This window comes from Paroedura picta, chromosome 1, assembly GCF_049243985.1.
Source record: "Paroedura picta isolate Pp20150507F chromosome 1, Ppicta_v3.0, whole genome shotgun sequence".
NCBI classification, from domain to species: domain Eukaryota; kingdom Metazoa; phylum Chordata; class Lepidosauria; order Squamata; family Gekkonidae; genus Paroedura; species Paroedura picta.
The window spans coordinates 89,448,311-89,467,068 of record NC_135369.1 but is presented as its reverse complement, the minus strand read 5'-3'; the positions used below and the strand labels follow the sequence as shown (position 1 = coordinate 89,467,068).

The 18,758-nt window shown below is 43.7% G+C and overlaps 1 protein-coding gene across 4 annotated transcripts in view; it reads left to right on the top strand.

Moving 5' to 3' along the window:
• The window catches only part of KIF25 (kinesin family member 25), a 66,952-nt gene that overhangs the window by 870 nt on the left and 47,324 nt on the right, over window positions 1-18,758 (top strand). The window contains exons 1-5 of one of the 4 annotated variants that reach the window (XM_077347543.1): window positions 1,201-1,266; window positions 2,832-3,005; window positions 12,740-12,862; window positions 16,454-16,592; window positions 17,075-17,178. In XM_077347543.1, coding sequence (XP_077203658.1) covers window positions 12,749-12,862; window positions 16,454-16,592; window positions 17,075-17,178 — 357 coding nt within the window. In that variant the 5' untranslated portion in view covers window positions 1,201-1,266; window positions 2,832-3,005; window positions 12,740-12,748. Of the gene's footprint in view, window positions 1-1,200; window positions 1,267-2,831; window positions 3,006-9,255; window positions 9,785-12,739; window positions 12,863-16,453; window positions 16,593-17,074; window positions 17,179-18,758 lie in introns of those variants that run through there. The other 3 variants (XM_077347519.1, XM_077347526.1, XM_077347536.1) reach the window with 3 other exon arrangements.

Here is an 18,758-nt window from a genome sequence, read left to right as displayed (position 1 = left end):
CCATACATTATCCCTATATAACAGTAGGAAATTAAATGGCATGTGAACCAAGCTTCATGTTACAGTATATTCTGATTCAGCTGTAATTGTATAGAAAGGCTCTTAAAGAGATCTCTATACACATGGGAAGGAGAAAATTCATATCAAACACACACTTTGCAGAACAGTTTATTGCTGCAATGAAGAGTCAGTTTCTTGATCCTTCTGTTTTTATCTCTAGTCTAGAGACTATATTCCTCTAGAATACAGAAAAACCTGCCACTTGGATAATGTCACATGTAATTTTGTTATTAGGGTTGGATCTACTTTTTTGCTCCATCACAGTCGTCCCCCCCTCCCCAGCATTATAGCACTTTTCCACCTGGCTTTATACTATGCAGGTTCCATGGCAGCTTTTTTGATGGTGGTTACTCCAGTTATTCTTAAATTAAATAAATCGGAATAACAATAATGCAGAAAACACTAGCATGTGCAATTTTCTGAATGCTTACCAAGTTTTTCAGAAAAGATTAGATTGGCTCAATGCAACTCAGATTTGAGAGATTCGAAGTTTAAGGTAGGGCTACCTTATCTGCAAGGTGAGAGCCAGTATCTTATCTGCAAAGTTAGAGCCAGTATCATGAGTGGCAGTCTCTAATCTGGAGAGTTAGGATGGATTAACCCACTGTTCCACATGCAGCCAGCTGGGTGACCTTGGACTAGTCTCAGTTCTCAAAGAACAGTTCCCTTAGAGCTCTCTCAGCTCTACTTACCTCACAAGGTGTGTGTTGTGGGGAGAGGAAGTGTTTGTAAGGTATTTGGGACTCCAGGTAGTAAAAAGTGGAGTATAAGAAGACAGCTCTTCTTATATAAAGTGCAGTTGTGTGAGCCTCACATGACTTTCTTAAACCATCTAATTTGTTTTCTCTAAAGGTATAATGTTAGGCATCTCTGACCATTCCTAAGAATAATTGTCTAATGCTTTGTGTCGCCTGTTCTGTGAGTTATTCTGGACATAAAGCCACTGATTCGTAAGTTATTATTCTCAAGGTTGAAGCTGTAGGTTTGTTGGAACACTGAAAAAAAATTATGTTTGCAGATTTACACAAGAACCTACTGTAACTTCGTATTCTCAAACCTACTGTGTCAGAACATCCTAAACAGTGATTTGAAGTGAAAATCCACAAAAAAATTACCCTGCTTTTTCATTTTATTTCTCAGACCAAAGAAGAAAGAATCATTGTGCTAGAAACAGAAAATGCCCTTCTGCATCTCAAGCTGGCAGAGGTAATGATGGCTACAGTAAATCTGTATTTTTGAAAACAAGAAAAACTGTCTTGCTATTGCCTTGTTTCTATTCCAATTCTATCCCTTAATTTAGGTTCAACCTGTACAGATAAACAACTTGATTAAGAAATCTACTTGTAGTATTCGTTTTCTGGATCAGGAAATCATAGACTCATAGAGTTGGAAGGGATCTTCTGGGTCATCTATTATTATTATTATTATTATTATTATTATTATTATTATTATTATTATTATTATTATTATTATTAAATTTTTAAACCGCCCTTCTCCAGATAGGTCTCAGGGCGGCTTACAACATAAACCCCTGCACTATGCAGGACACCCATAACCGTATCACTCATCTACTGTAACCTGCCATCCCCTTGAACCTTCACAGAATCAGCCTCTCTGTCATATGGCTATGCATCCTCTGTTTAAAAATTTCCAAAAATGGAGAACCCACCACCTCCCGAGGAAGCCTGTTCCATTGAGAAACTGCTCTGTCAGGAACTTCTTCTTGATGTTTAGATGGAATTTCTTTTGAATTAATTTCATCCCATTCGTTCTGGTCCATGCCTCCAAGGCAAGAGAGAACAACTCGGTTCTATCCTCTATATAAGTGGTCCCCAACCTTTTTATCACCGAGGACCGGTCAACGCTTGACAAGGTCTGGGGGGGGGTAGTCTTTTGCCGAGGGACATCGGCACCGTCGCCTGAGCCCCTGCTCCACTTGCTTTCCCGCTGGTACCCCTGACTTCTCGCCATCAAGTGGGGGGCGCTGCCAGCAGCAGCTGCGCAGTGCCACGCTGAGGGGGAGCCCCACGCCGAGGGGGAGCGCAGTGCCACGCCGAGGGGGAGCCCCAGCCATGGCGGCCGCTGGAGAGCACCAAAGGTGAGCTGGCGGCAGCGTGGCAGGGAAGCCCCCGAGACAGCAGCTGGGGAGAAGGATGAGGAAGACCCGCAGCCTGGTACCGACTGATCCACGAACCGGTACCAGTCCCCGGACCAGGTGTTGGGGACCACTGCTCTATATGGCAGCCTTTTAAATACTTGAAGATGATTATCATATCCCCTCTCAGTCATCTCCTCTCCCCCAACCTTTCTTCATATGTCTTGGTTTCCAAACCCCTCACCATCTTTGTTGCCCTCCTCTGGACACGCTCCAGTTTGTCTACATCCTCTTCAACTGTGGTGCTCCAAACTGAACATAGTACTCTAATTGAGACCGAACCAGAGCAGTGTAAAATGGTGCCATCACCTCCCATGATCTGGACATGATACTCCATTTGATACAGCCCCAAATCCCATTTGCCTTTTTATCTACCGAGTCACACTGTTGATACATGTTCAATGTATGGTCTACTAAAACTCCTAGATTTTTTTCACATATACTACTGCCAAGACAAGTCTCCCACATCCTATATTGGTGTAGATGGTTTTTCCTACCTAAATGCAGAACTTTACATTTCTCCCTATTGAATTTCATTTTATTCAGTTTAGACCAGTTCTCGAGCCTATCAAGATCATCATGTAATTAATCTGCATTTGTTGTGCTCCCACCAAAGGAGCTTCCAGCTTTTCGCAGCGCGTGCAAAACAGAGCCCTTCCACCAGGTCTATGGTTGAGGCCAGGGCAAAGAGAAGATCTGTGGGCCGCTCCAAAGGAGGATTAAGGAGGGAAGATACTCCACCAGGTTCTATCTATGGTGACCAGCTGCTCGCCCATGGTCCCCAGCAGGGGTAGGTGGGGGGTTGGTCTGTCGGTGTGTTCTGGTTAGATTATGTTTTATTAATTATTCTGTTTTAGGGGGATTTTTAGGGATTGCGTGTTTATTTATTTTATCTTGGAACCTGTCACGAGCCAGCTTTGCCGAAACAGGCGGGCAATAAATTCTAAAAAAAGAGGAGAGTTTAAATGGTAAAAACCTTGCTTCTGATGTTTCTTTGGGAAATATGTTCACTGCATGTAACAGATGGGCATTACAGTCTGTCAGCATAAGTTTCTTATGCTATTGCACACAACTGTTCTTTAAACATAAGCATATTTGAGACTATCCCTCAATGTACCCTCCCTGATTGATCGATGGACAAGCTCTTCATAGTATACAAGCAGAGAGTATACAAGGATATTATGGTGTCTGACTCAGATGAATTTCTTTTTTTTTATTATAAGATTTTTATTTTTATTTTCCAGGATTAAAGATAATGAAATACATGCAATCTACATTGTTAGTACAGAAAAAAGAAAGGTTATACTCTTCATTTAATACATTTAGTTCCCCGTTTCAATCCCCTTTTGTATTATTTTCTTAAATAGTTCAGGTAAGGGCCCCATTGTTCTCGAAAGGCCTTGAATTCTGTAGCGGGGTTGACTAGATGACCCTGGAGGTCTTCTCAGGTGGTTACAGCTTGCTGGGTCCCATGCTGCTTGTATTAGTGTTGAAGATCTGTCTTGGGACTGGAAAAGTTAAAGACTGATGTCCTAATGCAAGTAGCTTGGCATCTGCCATAACTTCCTTGTGGTTGCATTTCAGACAACATCCACTCATACAATCGCTTGCAGCAATGACTGAAGCAGTTTATTGGTAAATGGAATTTCATATCAGTAGGCCATCTAGCAATATTAGGGCTTGATCCATGTTACAGATTTTGCAGTTCCTGCCGCTATCATGAGAGGTGATTTGCTCATGTTTATTTTCATGTGATTAACATATGCACTAGGTAAACACATAGTTGGAAGCTGGGATCAAATGCGCCTCTCAGCAGCAGTTTCTCAGTGTGTTCGCACAGCTCAAGAGATGCCTTGCTAATACTCCTGTGGAACTGTGATTTTAACTGCATTTATTATCTCAACCATTTTGTTTTGTTGCTAACAAAAAATTAAGAGCTCCATGATGGATTGAAGAATCTTAAATGTGGCCAGATGTGTCTGTTTCTTTGTGTCCTAATTAATTCCATAATTTTTTGGAGCAATGATGGAAAATAACAGTAGGCGGTCTTTATGGAGAGTTTTTTAAAATGTCCGAACAGAGTCGTTACAGATCTGGAAAACTTGGAGCAGTTGGAGCTCAGGGCAGCATTAGGACAGACTGCAGGGATTAGTAGTAATAGCAACCGTCAGCCAAAGGCTTCTAATCTAGTCTAAGACTTTAAATGCTGAGTGACCTCATGCAAGTTGCTTGCCTATGTGCAGTCTTGGTTAACTCTTTCAGTATGAAAATGAGGATCAACTGAGGGTGGAGGGAGGAATTAAAGTTGGACTGAAATCCAGATGGTGCCTTTTGAGCTTGTCTTTCAATTGAACTTTTATAAAAATACTGCAACTCAGTTCAGAAGACTGCAATTTCTTCAGAGCTTTGAAATTCTCAGCTTGCATCTCTTTGGGAACTTGTGTCAACCTTTATTCAATTAATTCATTCCGTTTTACTCTGTATTATTCCTCAGTGGGGGACTTAAGGCAGTTTACAGCACTCTCCTCTCTTCCATGCTGTCCTCACAACAACTATGTGAGGTACGTTAGGCTGAGAGAGTGTGGGACTGGCCCAAGGTCACCCAGCCAGATTCCATAGCACAGGGGGGGGGGTTCAAACATGGGTCTCCCAGGTACTAGTCCAACAGTCTGAATGGTCTGGGACCCCTGTATTTATGGGTCCGTCTCCCACACAATACTCACCAGAGAGCACTAAGATCCAGTGAACAGCACTTGCTCAGGATCCCCAGCCCAAAAGAAGTAAAATTGGCCCTGACTGGGGCCAGGGCTCTTTTGGTCCTGGCCCCAATCTGATGGAACACTCCCTGGAGATATCTCCCCCAATAAGGATCTAAAGTAGCTTTCCTCCATTGTTTCCTCACAACAACCCTGTGAGGTAGGTTAGGTATGACTTGCCCAAGGTCACCCACCAAGATTCCATGGCAGAATAGAGATTGGCTCTTACAGATCATAGTCCAACATTCTGTCTATTGCATCACGCTGGTTCTTACAGAACTACTGTTGATCCATGTAGTACATGCAGCAGGTTAATCCATGTAGTACATGCAGTACATGCTACTGCCCTTTGCTTCCAGGGGCCCCACAAGTTGCCTTCCCCCCTATAGATCAGGACCATGGCCTCTCTCCTCCCCACTTTTCCCACTTTAAGAACACTTCAAGGGACACCTCTTTCCAGTGTTGGGAGTCCTTCCACCCCCAGTCTGGCTGCTCCTGCTGCAGTTGTGCTCTGCTACAGTCCCACAACTCTTTAAGGTAGCTCTGGTCCAGCAAATCCTATGGTCCAGCAAATCCTTAAACCACTCCTATTGTTGCTTATGGATTTAAACTGGAGTTACTGCATATGATTCCCCTGTTGATAAACTTCAGCAGTGATACAACTACCACCCTTTTCTTGTTATCCTACTGCAACTATAGCTGCATCCTTATGGGTGTCCAAAATCAAGATTCTTTCCACATCAAGTAGCAGGTGAGGCAAGAACAACAGCTACGTAGACCCATTCCCAGACCATTTGTTACTCTCTGTGCTTCACTCCTCGCTCCTGTTACACCCATAGAAAAGCACAGGCCATGAGGACAATATCACAGTACCCTCTGCAGGCCTGGGGGGAAATCCTTTCCCTACCGATCCATGCTGTGAACAATACAGTTCCACACTTGAAGTGAGGGGAGTAGTATGCAGCAATGAGCTGCCCTTTGCCATTCTGAAAGTCATGCTCCACACACTCACTGTAGTGGCAACAGAGGGAACATCCTGCATTCTGCAGGGGATTGGACCAGATGACACTGGTGGCCCTTTCCAACTCTATGATTCTATGATCTACACCAACAGTGCCTTGCAGTTCTTCTGTGAATTCCCATTTCAGCCCAATTAAAATGGTTTTATTTTTATTCTGGTTTAAAGGTGAAAGCCTCAGGAACACTATAAGCCATGTTTAGAAATGAGGATGCCATTCTATGAGATCGTTTCTACACTGGAGGCATTGCACCAGGCTTCAGGCTGGCGTTTCAGTCAGAGCAGGTTGCCCTGCCTCTTCTTGTTCCCACACAGGGAGCATTTGGCCTGGTATACCTTCTCCACCCAGGATTTGTGCTCCCACATGTGAGCTGGGGCAGGAAGAATCCCCACGTAGAAGGGAATCCTTCCACATGGGGATTCTGAGAAACCATTTCTTTCTGGAAATTGAGCTGGGAGACAGTTTCTTCCTGGAAATTTTCTAGGTAATGCAAAGGAGTAAAAGGATTTTCCATCTGTTTTATGAAAATAAAAGCACAGAAGTGCAGCAAAAATGTTTTTAATGAACAGGAGAAAGTAGACTCAAACAAGCTATAGTTTGATTTATTTCAGATTATTTTCCATGATAAAGTCAAAACTTAAATTTGAGCAGATACCTGGGCAGAGTACTTTGTTTATTCCATTATCAATCCTGTTGAATTCAGATCGCTTTGAACTCGGATCTTCCTCTTTCACCCCCCCTCCCCATTGAAACAGGAAAGTGTTCTGCACGTGGTTAGGGTAGTTCAGAAGGGGGGGGGGAGCCAAGCTGTCTTTTCTTGAAGGGGAGGGAGGAGCCAAGCAGGGAGCCTCTTTCTTTTCTTGGAGGGGGGGGATCAAAAAAGGCAGAGAAGGGAGAAAAAATCCAGGATCGACAAGTTGAGAGAAATTAGGGACTTCTCCTTTAAGGCAAGTTTGTCACATGACCACCTGTGGCCAATCATGGGTCCTCTACCACGAGGAGAGCCCAGATTCAAAACAGCCTTTAAATATTGAGGGTTAAAAGCACTCTAAGATATCGCACAATAAAGGTAGGGTCACTCCGGATCAATCCTTCTTGATGCAGAAGGAAATTCTTAATCGACCCAAATCCAAACAGAAATAGCATTCTGTGTAGAGGGCAGGGACTGAATCGATCTGGGGTTGGAATAAAAGCTCCGCGCAGTTTACACCCTGGAAAGAATACCCAGGGTTAAATGGACTCCTTGTACACTCAAAGCTGATCTTTGTTTCTCTCCGATGTATAAAAACTAGAATTTCAGAACTTTTTTCTACAAGATGCCAAAACATAACCAATTTGGGATGTCTGCAGCTAGAATGTCTCTCAGATGAGTGAACTGGGAGACAATATAATTTATGCAAAAATACCTTTTTCATAGCTTAGATGAAAAATACTTTTTTCATAGCTGGGTGATCCAAAGAATGCTTAAAGTCTTGGGGGTGGCTGCTGCATGAAAAACATGAGTATTTGTGTCCATGGTTCCTCTCCCACAATATTAATAGTTTTCAGGTATTCTGCAAATACAAATTAACTGTCACAAGCAAGTAACTGGAAAAGTGTTCTGTAATACATGCTTTTAAATAATCTTCCACAGATTCTGAAGGGTTTGATAATTAAAGTGGTGCAAAACATAAAAAGTTGCCCAAATCATTTTGGCCATTTTTCATCTTTCAGTGCCATCACATTTGTATCCTGCTCTCCTTTCCAGGAGCTCAGATCAGCCCAGATGATGCTGCACTCCTGTAGTTGATCCTAATATCCATCCTGTGAAAGACAGCAAATAGCTTAGAGTCGCCCTGTGATTTCAGTGCCAGTCTCCCAGTTCCTAGTCTGATACTATGATCATTATATCACATGGTTTTCAAGGAAGATATTGAGCAGCTTCTTATTGGAGGTTTTGTTGTTGTTGTTGTTTCAGGCAACAAAGTCCAAGAACCAGCATAGTGTAGTGGTTAAAAGAACAGCAGGCTCCAATCTGGGGAACTGGGCTTGATTCCTCATTCTTCCACATGCAGCCAGCTGGGTGACCTTTGGCTAGTCACAGTCCTCTTAGGGCTGTTCTCACAGAGCAGTTCTCAGAGAGCTCTCAGCCCTAACTACCTCACCAGGTATTGTTGTGAGGAGAGAAAGAGAAAGGAAAACTGTAAGTTGCTTTGAGACTCCTTCGAGTTGTGAAAAGATGGGTATAATTTTTCTAAAAAGAGGTAAGTAAAAAAAACACCCTGGTTTGTCAGCGTCTCGCCTCTATCCCATCTTCCAATAAGAGAGGGCATCCTCTACTGCCACCATTGCAGCCAGGTGTCTGAAATTAAAGCTTATGAATTTGCATTTTGTAACAAACTACTATTCACACAAACAATGGCTAATAAACCAGCTAAAAACCCTAAATTGAAATTCTGGTTTGTTATCAACTTGTAAATCCTGCTCTGTAGGGCTGCCTGCATTTAGACTTCATATCTTTTTAGGGCTTTGATTATTTAGAAACAGTCATGATGTTGGAATGCAGCTCTATTGTGGAAGCCGGCTTATATTCATCTTAAGGCTTGTAGTATGGTGTCCCAGAGAAGCCATTTGGATTTAAGAAATCAGTCCCTGAATTACATTAATTTCAGAATCGAGGTATCTAGAGAAAACCCTATAATTATATTAATTCACAAATGTGGTTAAGAATTGCCATTAGGCTAGCCATGGAACAATATGAAGAAATTAATCAGAGACATATTCTTTTTTTGTGTAACCCCCCCCCACACACACACACACACCGGCCTTTCTTACAAATAGGTATATGACCATTTCACATTCTTTGGTCCTAGGGGATTTCGATGAAACTGCATTTCAACTGTCACTTGCACTATATTAGCTTTGCTTTCCTATAAGAAACTAGGGACAAGAAGCTGTATTTATGTTTTGGGATTCGTACATAAAAACTACCTGAGTGAGAAATGGTTAAAATAAGTTTAATATGAAGAATTAAAATACCTTGTACAACATTCTCGCAGCCTTGTTCTCAAACTGAGGTCATAATCTTAGGGCAAGTCTCTAAATTACAACTTCTGTCACTACAACAGTGACTTGTTCAAAATCACTCTGCAGTTCTCACTGGTAACTGGATCACACTCTTTGAATTGACTGCAGATTCTAAAATCTCATTGGTTTTTGAAGGAAAATATTGTAACCGTGGTTGGGTCATACTAATTATTTAATACTTGTAGGTTCTCTTCCCCCCTTCAAGGATCGCTGCCTTGTTGTGGCAAGGGGGCTTGCGTAGTTCAGTGAAGCTATGAGCTATGCCGTGCAGGGCCACCCAAGACGGACAGGTCATAGCTGAGAGCTCTGACAAAAGGTGATCCACTGGAGAAGGCAATGGCAAACCACTCCAGTATCTTTGCCATGAAAACTCTATGGACAGTTCCAATAGGCATAACGATATGACGCCGGAAGATGAGCCCCTCAGGTCGGAAGGTGTCCAATATGCTACTGGGGATGAGCAGACGGCTAGTACGAGTAGCGCCAGAATGAATGAAGCGGCTGGGCCAAAGCCGAAAGGACGCTCAGTTGTGGAAGTAACTGGTGGCGAAAAGACAGTCCGATGCTGTAAAGATTTTTATTCCATAGGAACCTGGAACGTCAGATCCATGAATCAAGGCAAGCTGGACGTGGTTAAACAAGAAATGAGAAGACTGAACATCGACATTTTAGGAATCAGTGAACTAAAATGGACAGGAATGGGTGAATTTAATTCAGATGACCATCAGGTATACTACTGTGGACAAGAATCTCGCAGAAGAAATGGAGTAGCATTCATAATCAATAAGAGAGTAGGAAAAGCAGTCTTGGGATACAATCCCCAAAATGACAGAATGATCTCAGTTCGAATCCAAGGCAAACCATTCAACATCACAGTGATCCAGGTCTACGCCCCAACCACTGCTGCTGAAGAGGATGAAGTTGATCAGTTCTATGAAGCCCTACAACACCTTCTAGAAGCAACGCCCAAAAATGATGTGCTTATCATCATGGGGGATTGGAATGCTAAAGTAGGAAGCCAAAAGATAACCGGGATAACAGGCAAGTTTGGCCTTGGAGTACAAAATGAAGCAGGGCACAGGCTGGTAGAATTTTGTCAAGAGAATACAATGGTCATAGCAAACACTCTTTTCCAGCAACCCAAGAGACGACTCTACACATGGACATCACCAGACGGTCAACACAGAAATCAGATTGACTATGTGCTCTGCAGCCAAAGATGGAAAAGTTCTATCCAGTCAATAAAAACAAGACCAGGAGCTGATTGTGGTTCAGATCATGAGCTTCTTGTTGCAAAATATAGGCTTAAATTGAAGAAAGTAGGGAAAAGCACTAGGCCACTCAGGTATGAACTAAATCATATCCCTGACGAATACACAGTGGAGGTGACAAATAGATTTAAGGAATTAGATCTGATAGACAGAGTGCCTGAAGAACTATGGACGGAGGTTCGCAACATTGTACAAGAGGTAGCAACTAAAACCATCCCAAAGAAAAAGAAATGCAAGAAATCAAAATGGCTGTCTGAGGAAGCTTTACAAATAGCTAAGGAGAGAAGGGAAGTGAAAGGCAAGGGAGAAAGAGAAAGATACACCCAATTGAATGCAGAATTCCAGAGAAAAGCTAGAAGAGATAAGAATGCCTTCTTAAATGAACAGTGCAAACAAATAGAAGAAAACAATAGAATGGGGAGGACCAGAGATCTTTTCAAGAAAATTGGAGATATGAAGAGAACGTTTCATGCAAAGATGGGTATGATAAGGGACCAAAATGGTAGGGACCTCACAGAAGCAGAAGAGATCAAACAAAGGTGGCAAAATTATACAGAAGAACTATACAAGAGCGAGCTTAACATCCCTGATGACCACAATGGGGTAGTTACTGACCTGGAGCCAGACATCCTGGAATGTGAAGTCAAATGGGCCTTAGGAAGTCTGAGCAACAATAAAGCTAGTGGTAGTGACAGCATTCCAGTTGAACTATTCAAAATCTTAAAGGACGATGCAGTAAAAGTGCTACACTCAATATGCCAGCAAATTTGGAAAACTCAACAATGGCCACAGGATTGGAAAAGGTCAGTTTACATTCCAATCCCAAAGAAGGGCAGTGCCAAAGAATGTTCAAACTACCGCACCATCGCACTAATTTCTCATGCTAGCAAAGTTATGCTCAAAATCCTACAAGCTAGGCTCCAGCAATATGTGGACCGAGAACTTCCAGAAGTACAGGCAGGATTTCGAAGAGGCAGAGGAACTAGAGATCAAATTGCCAACATACGCTGGATCATGGAGAAAGCTAGGGAGTACCAGAAGAACGTCTACTTCTGCTTCATTGACTATGCTAAAGCCTTTGATTGTGTGGAGCACAACAAATTGTGGCAAGTTCTTAAAGAGATGGGAATACCAGAGCATCTTATTTGTCTCTTGAGAAATTTATATGCAGGTCAAGAAGCAACAGTGAGAACTGAACATGGAATCACTGACTGGTTCAAAATTGAGAAAGGAGTTCGGCAAGGCTGTATACTGTCGCCTTGCCTATTTAACTTGTATGCAGAGCACATCATGAGAAATGCGGGATTAGAGGAGTCACAAATTGGGATCAAGATTGCAGGGAGAAATATCAACAACCTCAGATATGCAGATGATACCACTCTAATGGCAGAAAGTGAAGAGGAACTAAAGAGCCTGTTGATGCGGGTGAAGGAGGAGAGTGCCAAAGTTGGCTTGAAACTCAACATCAAGAAAACAAAGATCATGGCATCCGGCCCTCTCAATTCCTGGCAAATAGATGGGGAAGAAATGGAGATAGTGACAGATTTTATTTTCCTGGGCTCCAAGATCACTGCAGATGGGGACTGCAGCAAAGAAATTAAAAGACGCTTGCTCCTGGGGAGGAAAGCTATGGCAAATCTAGACAGCATCCTAAAAAGCAGAGACATCACCCTGCCAACAAAAGTGCGTTTAGTCAAGGCTATGGTCTTCCCAGTTGCAATGTATGGCTGCGAAAGTTGGACCATAAGGAAGGCCGAGCGTCAAAGAATTGAGGCTTTTGAACTCTGGTGCTGGAGAAGACTCTTGCGAGTCCCTTGGACTGCAAGGCGAACAAACCAGTCAGTCCTAGAGGAGATCAGCCCTGACTGCTCCTTAGAAGGCCAGATCCTGAAGATGAAACTCAAATATTTTGGCCACCTCATGAGAAGGAAGGACTCCCTGGAGAAGAGCCTAATGCTGGGAGAGATCGAGGGCAAAAGAAGAAGGGGACGACAGAGAATGAGGTGGATGGATGGAGTCACTGAAGCAGTAGGTGCAAACTTAAATGGACTCCGGGGAATGGTAGAGGACAGGAAGGCCTGGAGGATCATTGTCCATGGGGTCGCGATGGGTCGGACACGACTTCGCACATAACAACAACAACAACAAGGTTCTCTTCTGAACATGTTTTTTTCCCCCTTTCCCCTGTAATCAGATCCAGTGTTAAGATAATCATACATCTTGTTGTTAGTTGCGAAGTCTTGTCCGACCCATTGTGACCTCCAGGCCTTCTTGTCCTGTACCATTCCCTAGAGTCCATTTAAGCTCACAATCATACATAGGCTATTTTATATCTTTGTGTTTTATGGAAATCTCTACATATAAAACCATATTTTTCTTAATTATCACTCTCTTTTATTATTTTTTCCGTAGAGTCAAAGCATGATTGGGAAAAGCTCAACTAAAGAATTGCCCCAAAGTTATGTAAATTGTAGACTGTGCAGTTCACATGGAAGTGCCTGGTCATCTGTAAGCCAGCTTTATGGAGCCATACAGGTAAAAAGACATACTAAAAGTTAAAAAATGGTGTGTTTTAGCATATGGGTGACTATTGAAGAGAGAAAGAAGGGAGAATCCAGCTCCCTGGGTTACTATGAAAGAAGATCCACAGACCACTTATGGAATGTATGTTTAAAAATACAGTAGTATAATAGCTGCATATTGACTCAGCATCAGCTTAGTTGTTGTTGGCATGTAGTTTCCATGTGTGCCTTCTTGAAACAGTGTCTGGGAATCTTGCTGCAAAATCATAATGTGAAAAGCTAATATAGTAGGCTGGATCCTCCACGTGTTTTCAATGTCTCAAGTGTGCTTCCAGCACAGAGGAGAGATTTGTGCCAAATACTCTCTCACTGCAGATTGTCCACGTAATGGACTGCACTGTTCCCTGCAGGAGGAGGAGAAGGAGGCTAAAGTGGTGATAGATGTGGGGATTTCTCTTCTGTGAGTGGGCTCCATTCAAGTATCCAATTAATTTCATGTCCCTTTAGGGTGTGAAAATTAAGCTGAAGTCAACAGAAACGGTGTACAAGACTACAACTTGCCCGTTGTAGTCTTGGTGTAGTGGTTACGAGTGCAGACTTCTAATCTGGCGAGCCGGGTGTGATTCCATGCTCCCCCATATGCAGCCAGCTGAGTGACCTTGGGCTTGCCACAGCACTGATAAAGCTGTTCTGACTGGGCAGTGATATCAGTGCTCTCTCAGCCTCACCCACCCCACAGGGTGTCTGTTGTGGGGAGAGGAAAGGCGATTGTAAGACACTTTGAGACTCCTTCAGGTAGAGAAAAATGTAAGAAACAACTCTTTTTCTTTGATGTTAGTTTGGTAATCATTTATAGAAATAAATTACTAAAGTTATAACCCTGAGTATAGTTAGGTGCTAGATGAGGGACAGATTATCTCGATTCTGCCACCCCTTGGATCCACCTTGTGACATCAAAGTGCCAGATGTAACATCCATGCCTGCCAAATATCTCACAAGCTGCCAATGAGGAACATTGGTGGCTCTTCCACTGTGTGTTTCCCCCTCACAGAGGTGTTAATCCAACAGGGAGAGCCATCACCCCATCTGAGGCTCCAAAACCCCACCATATGCCCTCCCTACATCAGAAACACATGGATACATCCAGCCTCCTGGCCCTTCCCTACCCACACCCATCAGAGATGCGCCCCAGCACCAAAGAACTGAGTGGGGATCTGGACATCAATGCTGCCATCCCAGCCTTACCACCCTGTTGTCCCAGCTATGCAACAGGTTGCCCAGCCCCAGCCACACAGACCACAAACCTAAAAGCTGTGAGGCTTTCCCATGAACTGTCTTGAATCAGTGGAGGGGAGGGGGGCAGCTGAGACATACTGCCATGGCAATGAGCACAGAGACAAATGCCATGGTTGCACACTAATGAATTGGTCCAGCACTGGTACCTGAGCCTATTGGGCTGCAAAGGCTGTTGACCCATGCAAGAACTGCTGTGCAAGCAATCCTATTGGCTTATTGAGGCTTTGTGGGTAGGATTCTGTGCAACTGAGCAGGGACCGTGGATTTCACAGGGCAGCCCCCTACAGAGGCCTGCTTGGAGCCCAGCTGCAACAAGAATATTTGCCTATACAAATGAAGGACTTGGATGACACATAGCAGCATCTACCAGGAACCAATGGTAAAAACTAAATGTGCCACAGTCAATAAGTGTATCATCTTACCAGATGGCTTACTTGCCCAACTGCCACCATGGGGGTTAATGCTGTCACTACATGTGCCAAGCCAGTTCCCAGCCTACCAAAACCATAGAACTAGGAGCATCCGTCAGCCTTTGAGTAGATGCTGGGGGCCTGCACCCAGGAGGGAGTGGTCATCTGCATGGATGTGTGGTTCCTTCCATGCTGCTTCCTCTCACCTCGCCCTCCCCAGTGCATGTAGAAATTGCACCTTGGTCTCTGGCCTCAGGTGCAACTTTCACATGGCATAACCATCTCGTCTGTCAAAAATTCCTAGCTCTGTAGTCACTGTTGCCCCTTTCCTTGTTCAGGGGACTCAACCCTTGTGAAAAACCTTGGGTGACAAGGGGAAACTTCCCATAGCTGTAGCCATGGGGCATCAAGGGCCACAGGAAGATGCAGGAGCATCCCACATTGTCAGCACTCCCATTGGAGTCCAGAGCTCTGAGGGCTGTGACATATGGGCCATGGTAATGCGACCAGAGACCCAGACAAGCCCTGAATCTGGCCACCTGGTCCTGCGGCTGCTGGTGCTGCAGAGGGGAGGACTGCAGCCACTTGCCAGGCCTCGAGCCAAGGGGTCCACAACTCGTACAGCCCATTATGCCCACCCTTTTCTCTGAGCGGGAATGGCTGGAAAGCCATTACAAGTGACAGGAAGCCTTTGACAGAGGCCAGCAAAGAACTGAGGGACTAGCAGCAGTTGTAATGGCAGCTGCAGGACACCTGGAGGGGCTTATTTCCATAATGAGGGCTGCTGGTGAGAGACATGCACAATCAAGGTGACCTCTCCGAGTCACTCTAACTCCCTGCCCCTCCTCCTGCTATACCTAAAACAGAGGTGGCATGTGAGTTGGTATGGGCATACCTTTGGTGGCATGGTGGTGAGTGGGATGCACTTAGACTCCACATTCTTGCCCCTTGCCAGCCACTGGTGGCCTGTGCAAACTGTGTTGAGAGGGCCACTGTTGGATGCCAGCAGGGCTGGCATGTGATGCCCTCCTCTGCACTGACAGGAAGCTGGGCCTTGTGATGGGAGCTCATTCTAAGGGGATGTCTAGCAAAGGAAGAACATTGCTCCTCTTGCCTGCCTCTCTCCACCCCCTGCCTGTGATGTACACTTGACCCTGCCTCCTCCACTCATGTCTACTGCTGGTCTTGCCTGCCCTGTCTATCATGCTGTCTCTGTTTTCTAACAATGCTGAAATGGAATGCTAAGATGAAATTGCGATGCACATGGTGCCAGTAGCAGATAGTAACATGGTTGAGACATGTTTTTTTTCTGATTAGGGAGGTGACTTGGGGCAACACAGGTGTGTGGCAGTTGGCCACTGCAGTGAGGGTGTAGCTCAAGATTGCTCTGTTCATTTCTGTTGACTTTCTTACACTACAGGAAAGTATAATAGTTTGCCATCAGCAGGAAGGCAGTTGGTCCTATGTTAGATTATAAAAGACAATTGTAAATTCCAAGAATTTTAACATTACAGATTCTTTAGCAACAATGCCACAATACTTTTCTTTAAAAATTCACTCCATTATTTTTGTCTAATAACAATAATGAAACTAATCAAAGGAACAATAGACAATGTAGCCTGTAGTAATTTTGTAGAGGGGCAGGGGGATTTCAGTTATTTCTCTAAATTTTAAAATTATTTAGGGGCCTTTTAAGATAACTGCTGATATTGTATTATCACACAGTAATAAAAAAAGAATTGCTCCACATTCTAATTATTTCTCTTAAAAAATCATCTGTCAATGGATGTCACTCAACTGTGCACATGCTCCAGGAATGATTCAAATATGTGCTTAATTCATTGGCGTTTTCCCCATATGTAATATTAAGCCTGTGGGTTTCCCCCCTTCTTACACAGAGACTGAAGCAAGACATGAAGAATCTCCATTTATCTGCTCTTGCACTTGCAAAAGGCTTACAGCATCAAAGCAAGAACTCTTTCTACCAAATTTTAGCAGCTGTCCGAAGACTACAGCTTCATAATGAGGATATGGCAAGTAAGAGATGAGCAGAGCTTAGCAGGCTGGTGTTTAGTACTTTTTGTTATGTCAGTTTCTACAGCAAGAAACAGCCGAAATCTTGTTTGGGTGGCACTCCAGGAGGGCTACAGTAGTTGTAGACTTAATAGAGCCTTTCTTCGAATCATAGAGTTGGAAGGGACCTCCAGGGTCATCTAGTCCAACACCCTGCAGAATGCAGGAAATTCACAACTACCTGCCCACCCACAGTGACCCCAATTCCATGTCCCCACCCCCCACCCCCCCAAAAAAGCACCTAGAATCCCTGGCCAGTCTGGCCTGTAGAAAATATGCCTCCTGACCCCAAAGTAGTGATTGGAATTTCCAAAGTGGGCATACAAGAAAGGGCCACAAGAGCCAAGGACCAACACAATCCCTTCTGCCCACCCACTTGCAATCTGCCTAAGTTCACAACCCTGTTCCATCCATATACCAGTGTGCTGTTTGTATTATCTTTTTAGCATTTCAGATTAAAGCTCTAGAACTTGAACAATCCTTGCTTGATGTAAGTGAAAGATATCAGAAAGAAAAAGAAACAAGAAAAATACTTCATAACAGTTTAATTGTAAGTATCTTCTGGTCATTGTCAATAATGTCTAAAAAGATCCATGTAAATATGTAAGCTGTCAATATGCAATTCCTGCAAAGTAGGATGTAGCTGTGGCTTCTGCCTGCTTGTTCTTCCTCTGTCCCATCCTTTTGCCTGTCTTCCCAACTGCTACTGGTTAAATCAGTGTTTTGCTAGGGCAGGCAGGAGAGGAGGATGGCAATGGAAACAGTAGGAGCATCTTGGGCTACATCCTTCTTTCTTGCCATGAGTGTGTCTAAAGAAGCTGAAGGTTTGTCAGTTTGCAACCTTAATAAATATGCTTTGGATGTATGCATTGTATTGTATGTTTATTTTTGTTAGCACCCCAGTTTATAGAGAAAGATGCTACTAATAGGAAAAGCCCTAAGCTGCCATGGAGTGTTGGGAGCAACCTGCTAATCTTTTATTTCCCAGTTGCCATTTTCTGCTTCCCACAACAGGCATGCCCCCTTTCTCAGGTTGGTTTATTCCAGGACAGGATTTTGAAATACCTCAATTCCCTTTTTCTTTTCAGACAGCCCTCTATAATCCATAGAATGAACTGATTGTAACTTGAATAAAACAGTTTGTAGAATACCTTTGAAATTAATTATAAACTGCTACAATTGTTAACTACTATTCAAAAATATACCAAGTGAGTGTTGTCTGGCCTTCCTGATTTGTTAACCATAAAGCTGATTTTTCCTTTGGTTTTATATTTATCATTCCAACACTCTCAAGTTTTCCTCAATAAAATAATAGCCAGGAATTTCCTAAGTACTTGCTAGTTTTCTGGGTGCTTCATTTGAAGAGACTGTGAGGACCTGAAATCTTTTGAAAGTGCTTTATATCCACCTATCCCAATATCTTTCACATCCTCACTGTAGAGCAGCTTACACAATGAAATCTTTAAAACATGAACCCCAAAACTGAGGAAGACTTGCAAGGTGCTGCTGGTATTTAGCTCTCCTGCCTTTTAGTGATGCAAGCAACTCCCCACTGAAGTGTATGAAGTACACAGTATAGCTGAAGAAAAGCAAGATAGAATTCTCTACCAAGAAAAACTGACTTCTGCACATCAAGCAAACCTGCTTATATTGGTTGAGTTCAGCTTTGCCTAGCCATGGGAATAGGCAAGGATCTGTGCAGGACACTTGCCCAGCCCATGAGAGGAATGCCTGGCTTCAACCAGAGCCAGGGCCTTTTTGGTCCTGGCCCCATCCTGGTGGAATGAGCTTCCAGAAAAGTTTCGCAGTTCTGCAGGGCCTGCAAGATGGAGCTCTTCCACCAGGCATTTGGTTGAGGCTGAGATAATTAAGATCAGCCCCTGCCACAACCTAGTCAGGACAGCAGGCCTTCTCCTTCTCAAGTCTCCTGAGGCACCTGGGATAGGGAGGTTGTTGAGTGGGTGGGAGGTGGAGAGTTTCCTTCACACTCGCTCTAGCTGTCTCACTGTCCTCTTCCTGTCCTGGAGCTCTGCGTTATACTATGGAGCCAGTTTGATGACATCAGGGAGCAATCTTGTCAAGTGGCCAGTCCTCCAACTTGCCAGTCCTCCACTAATGCTGCCAACAAGT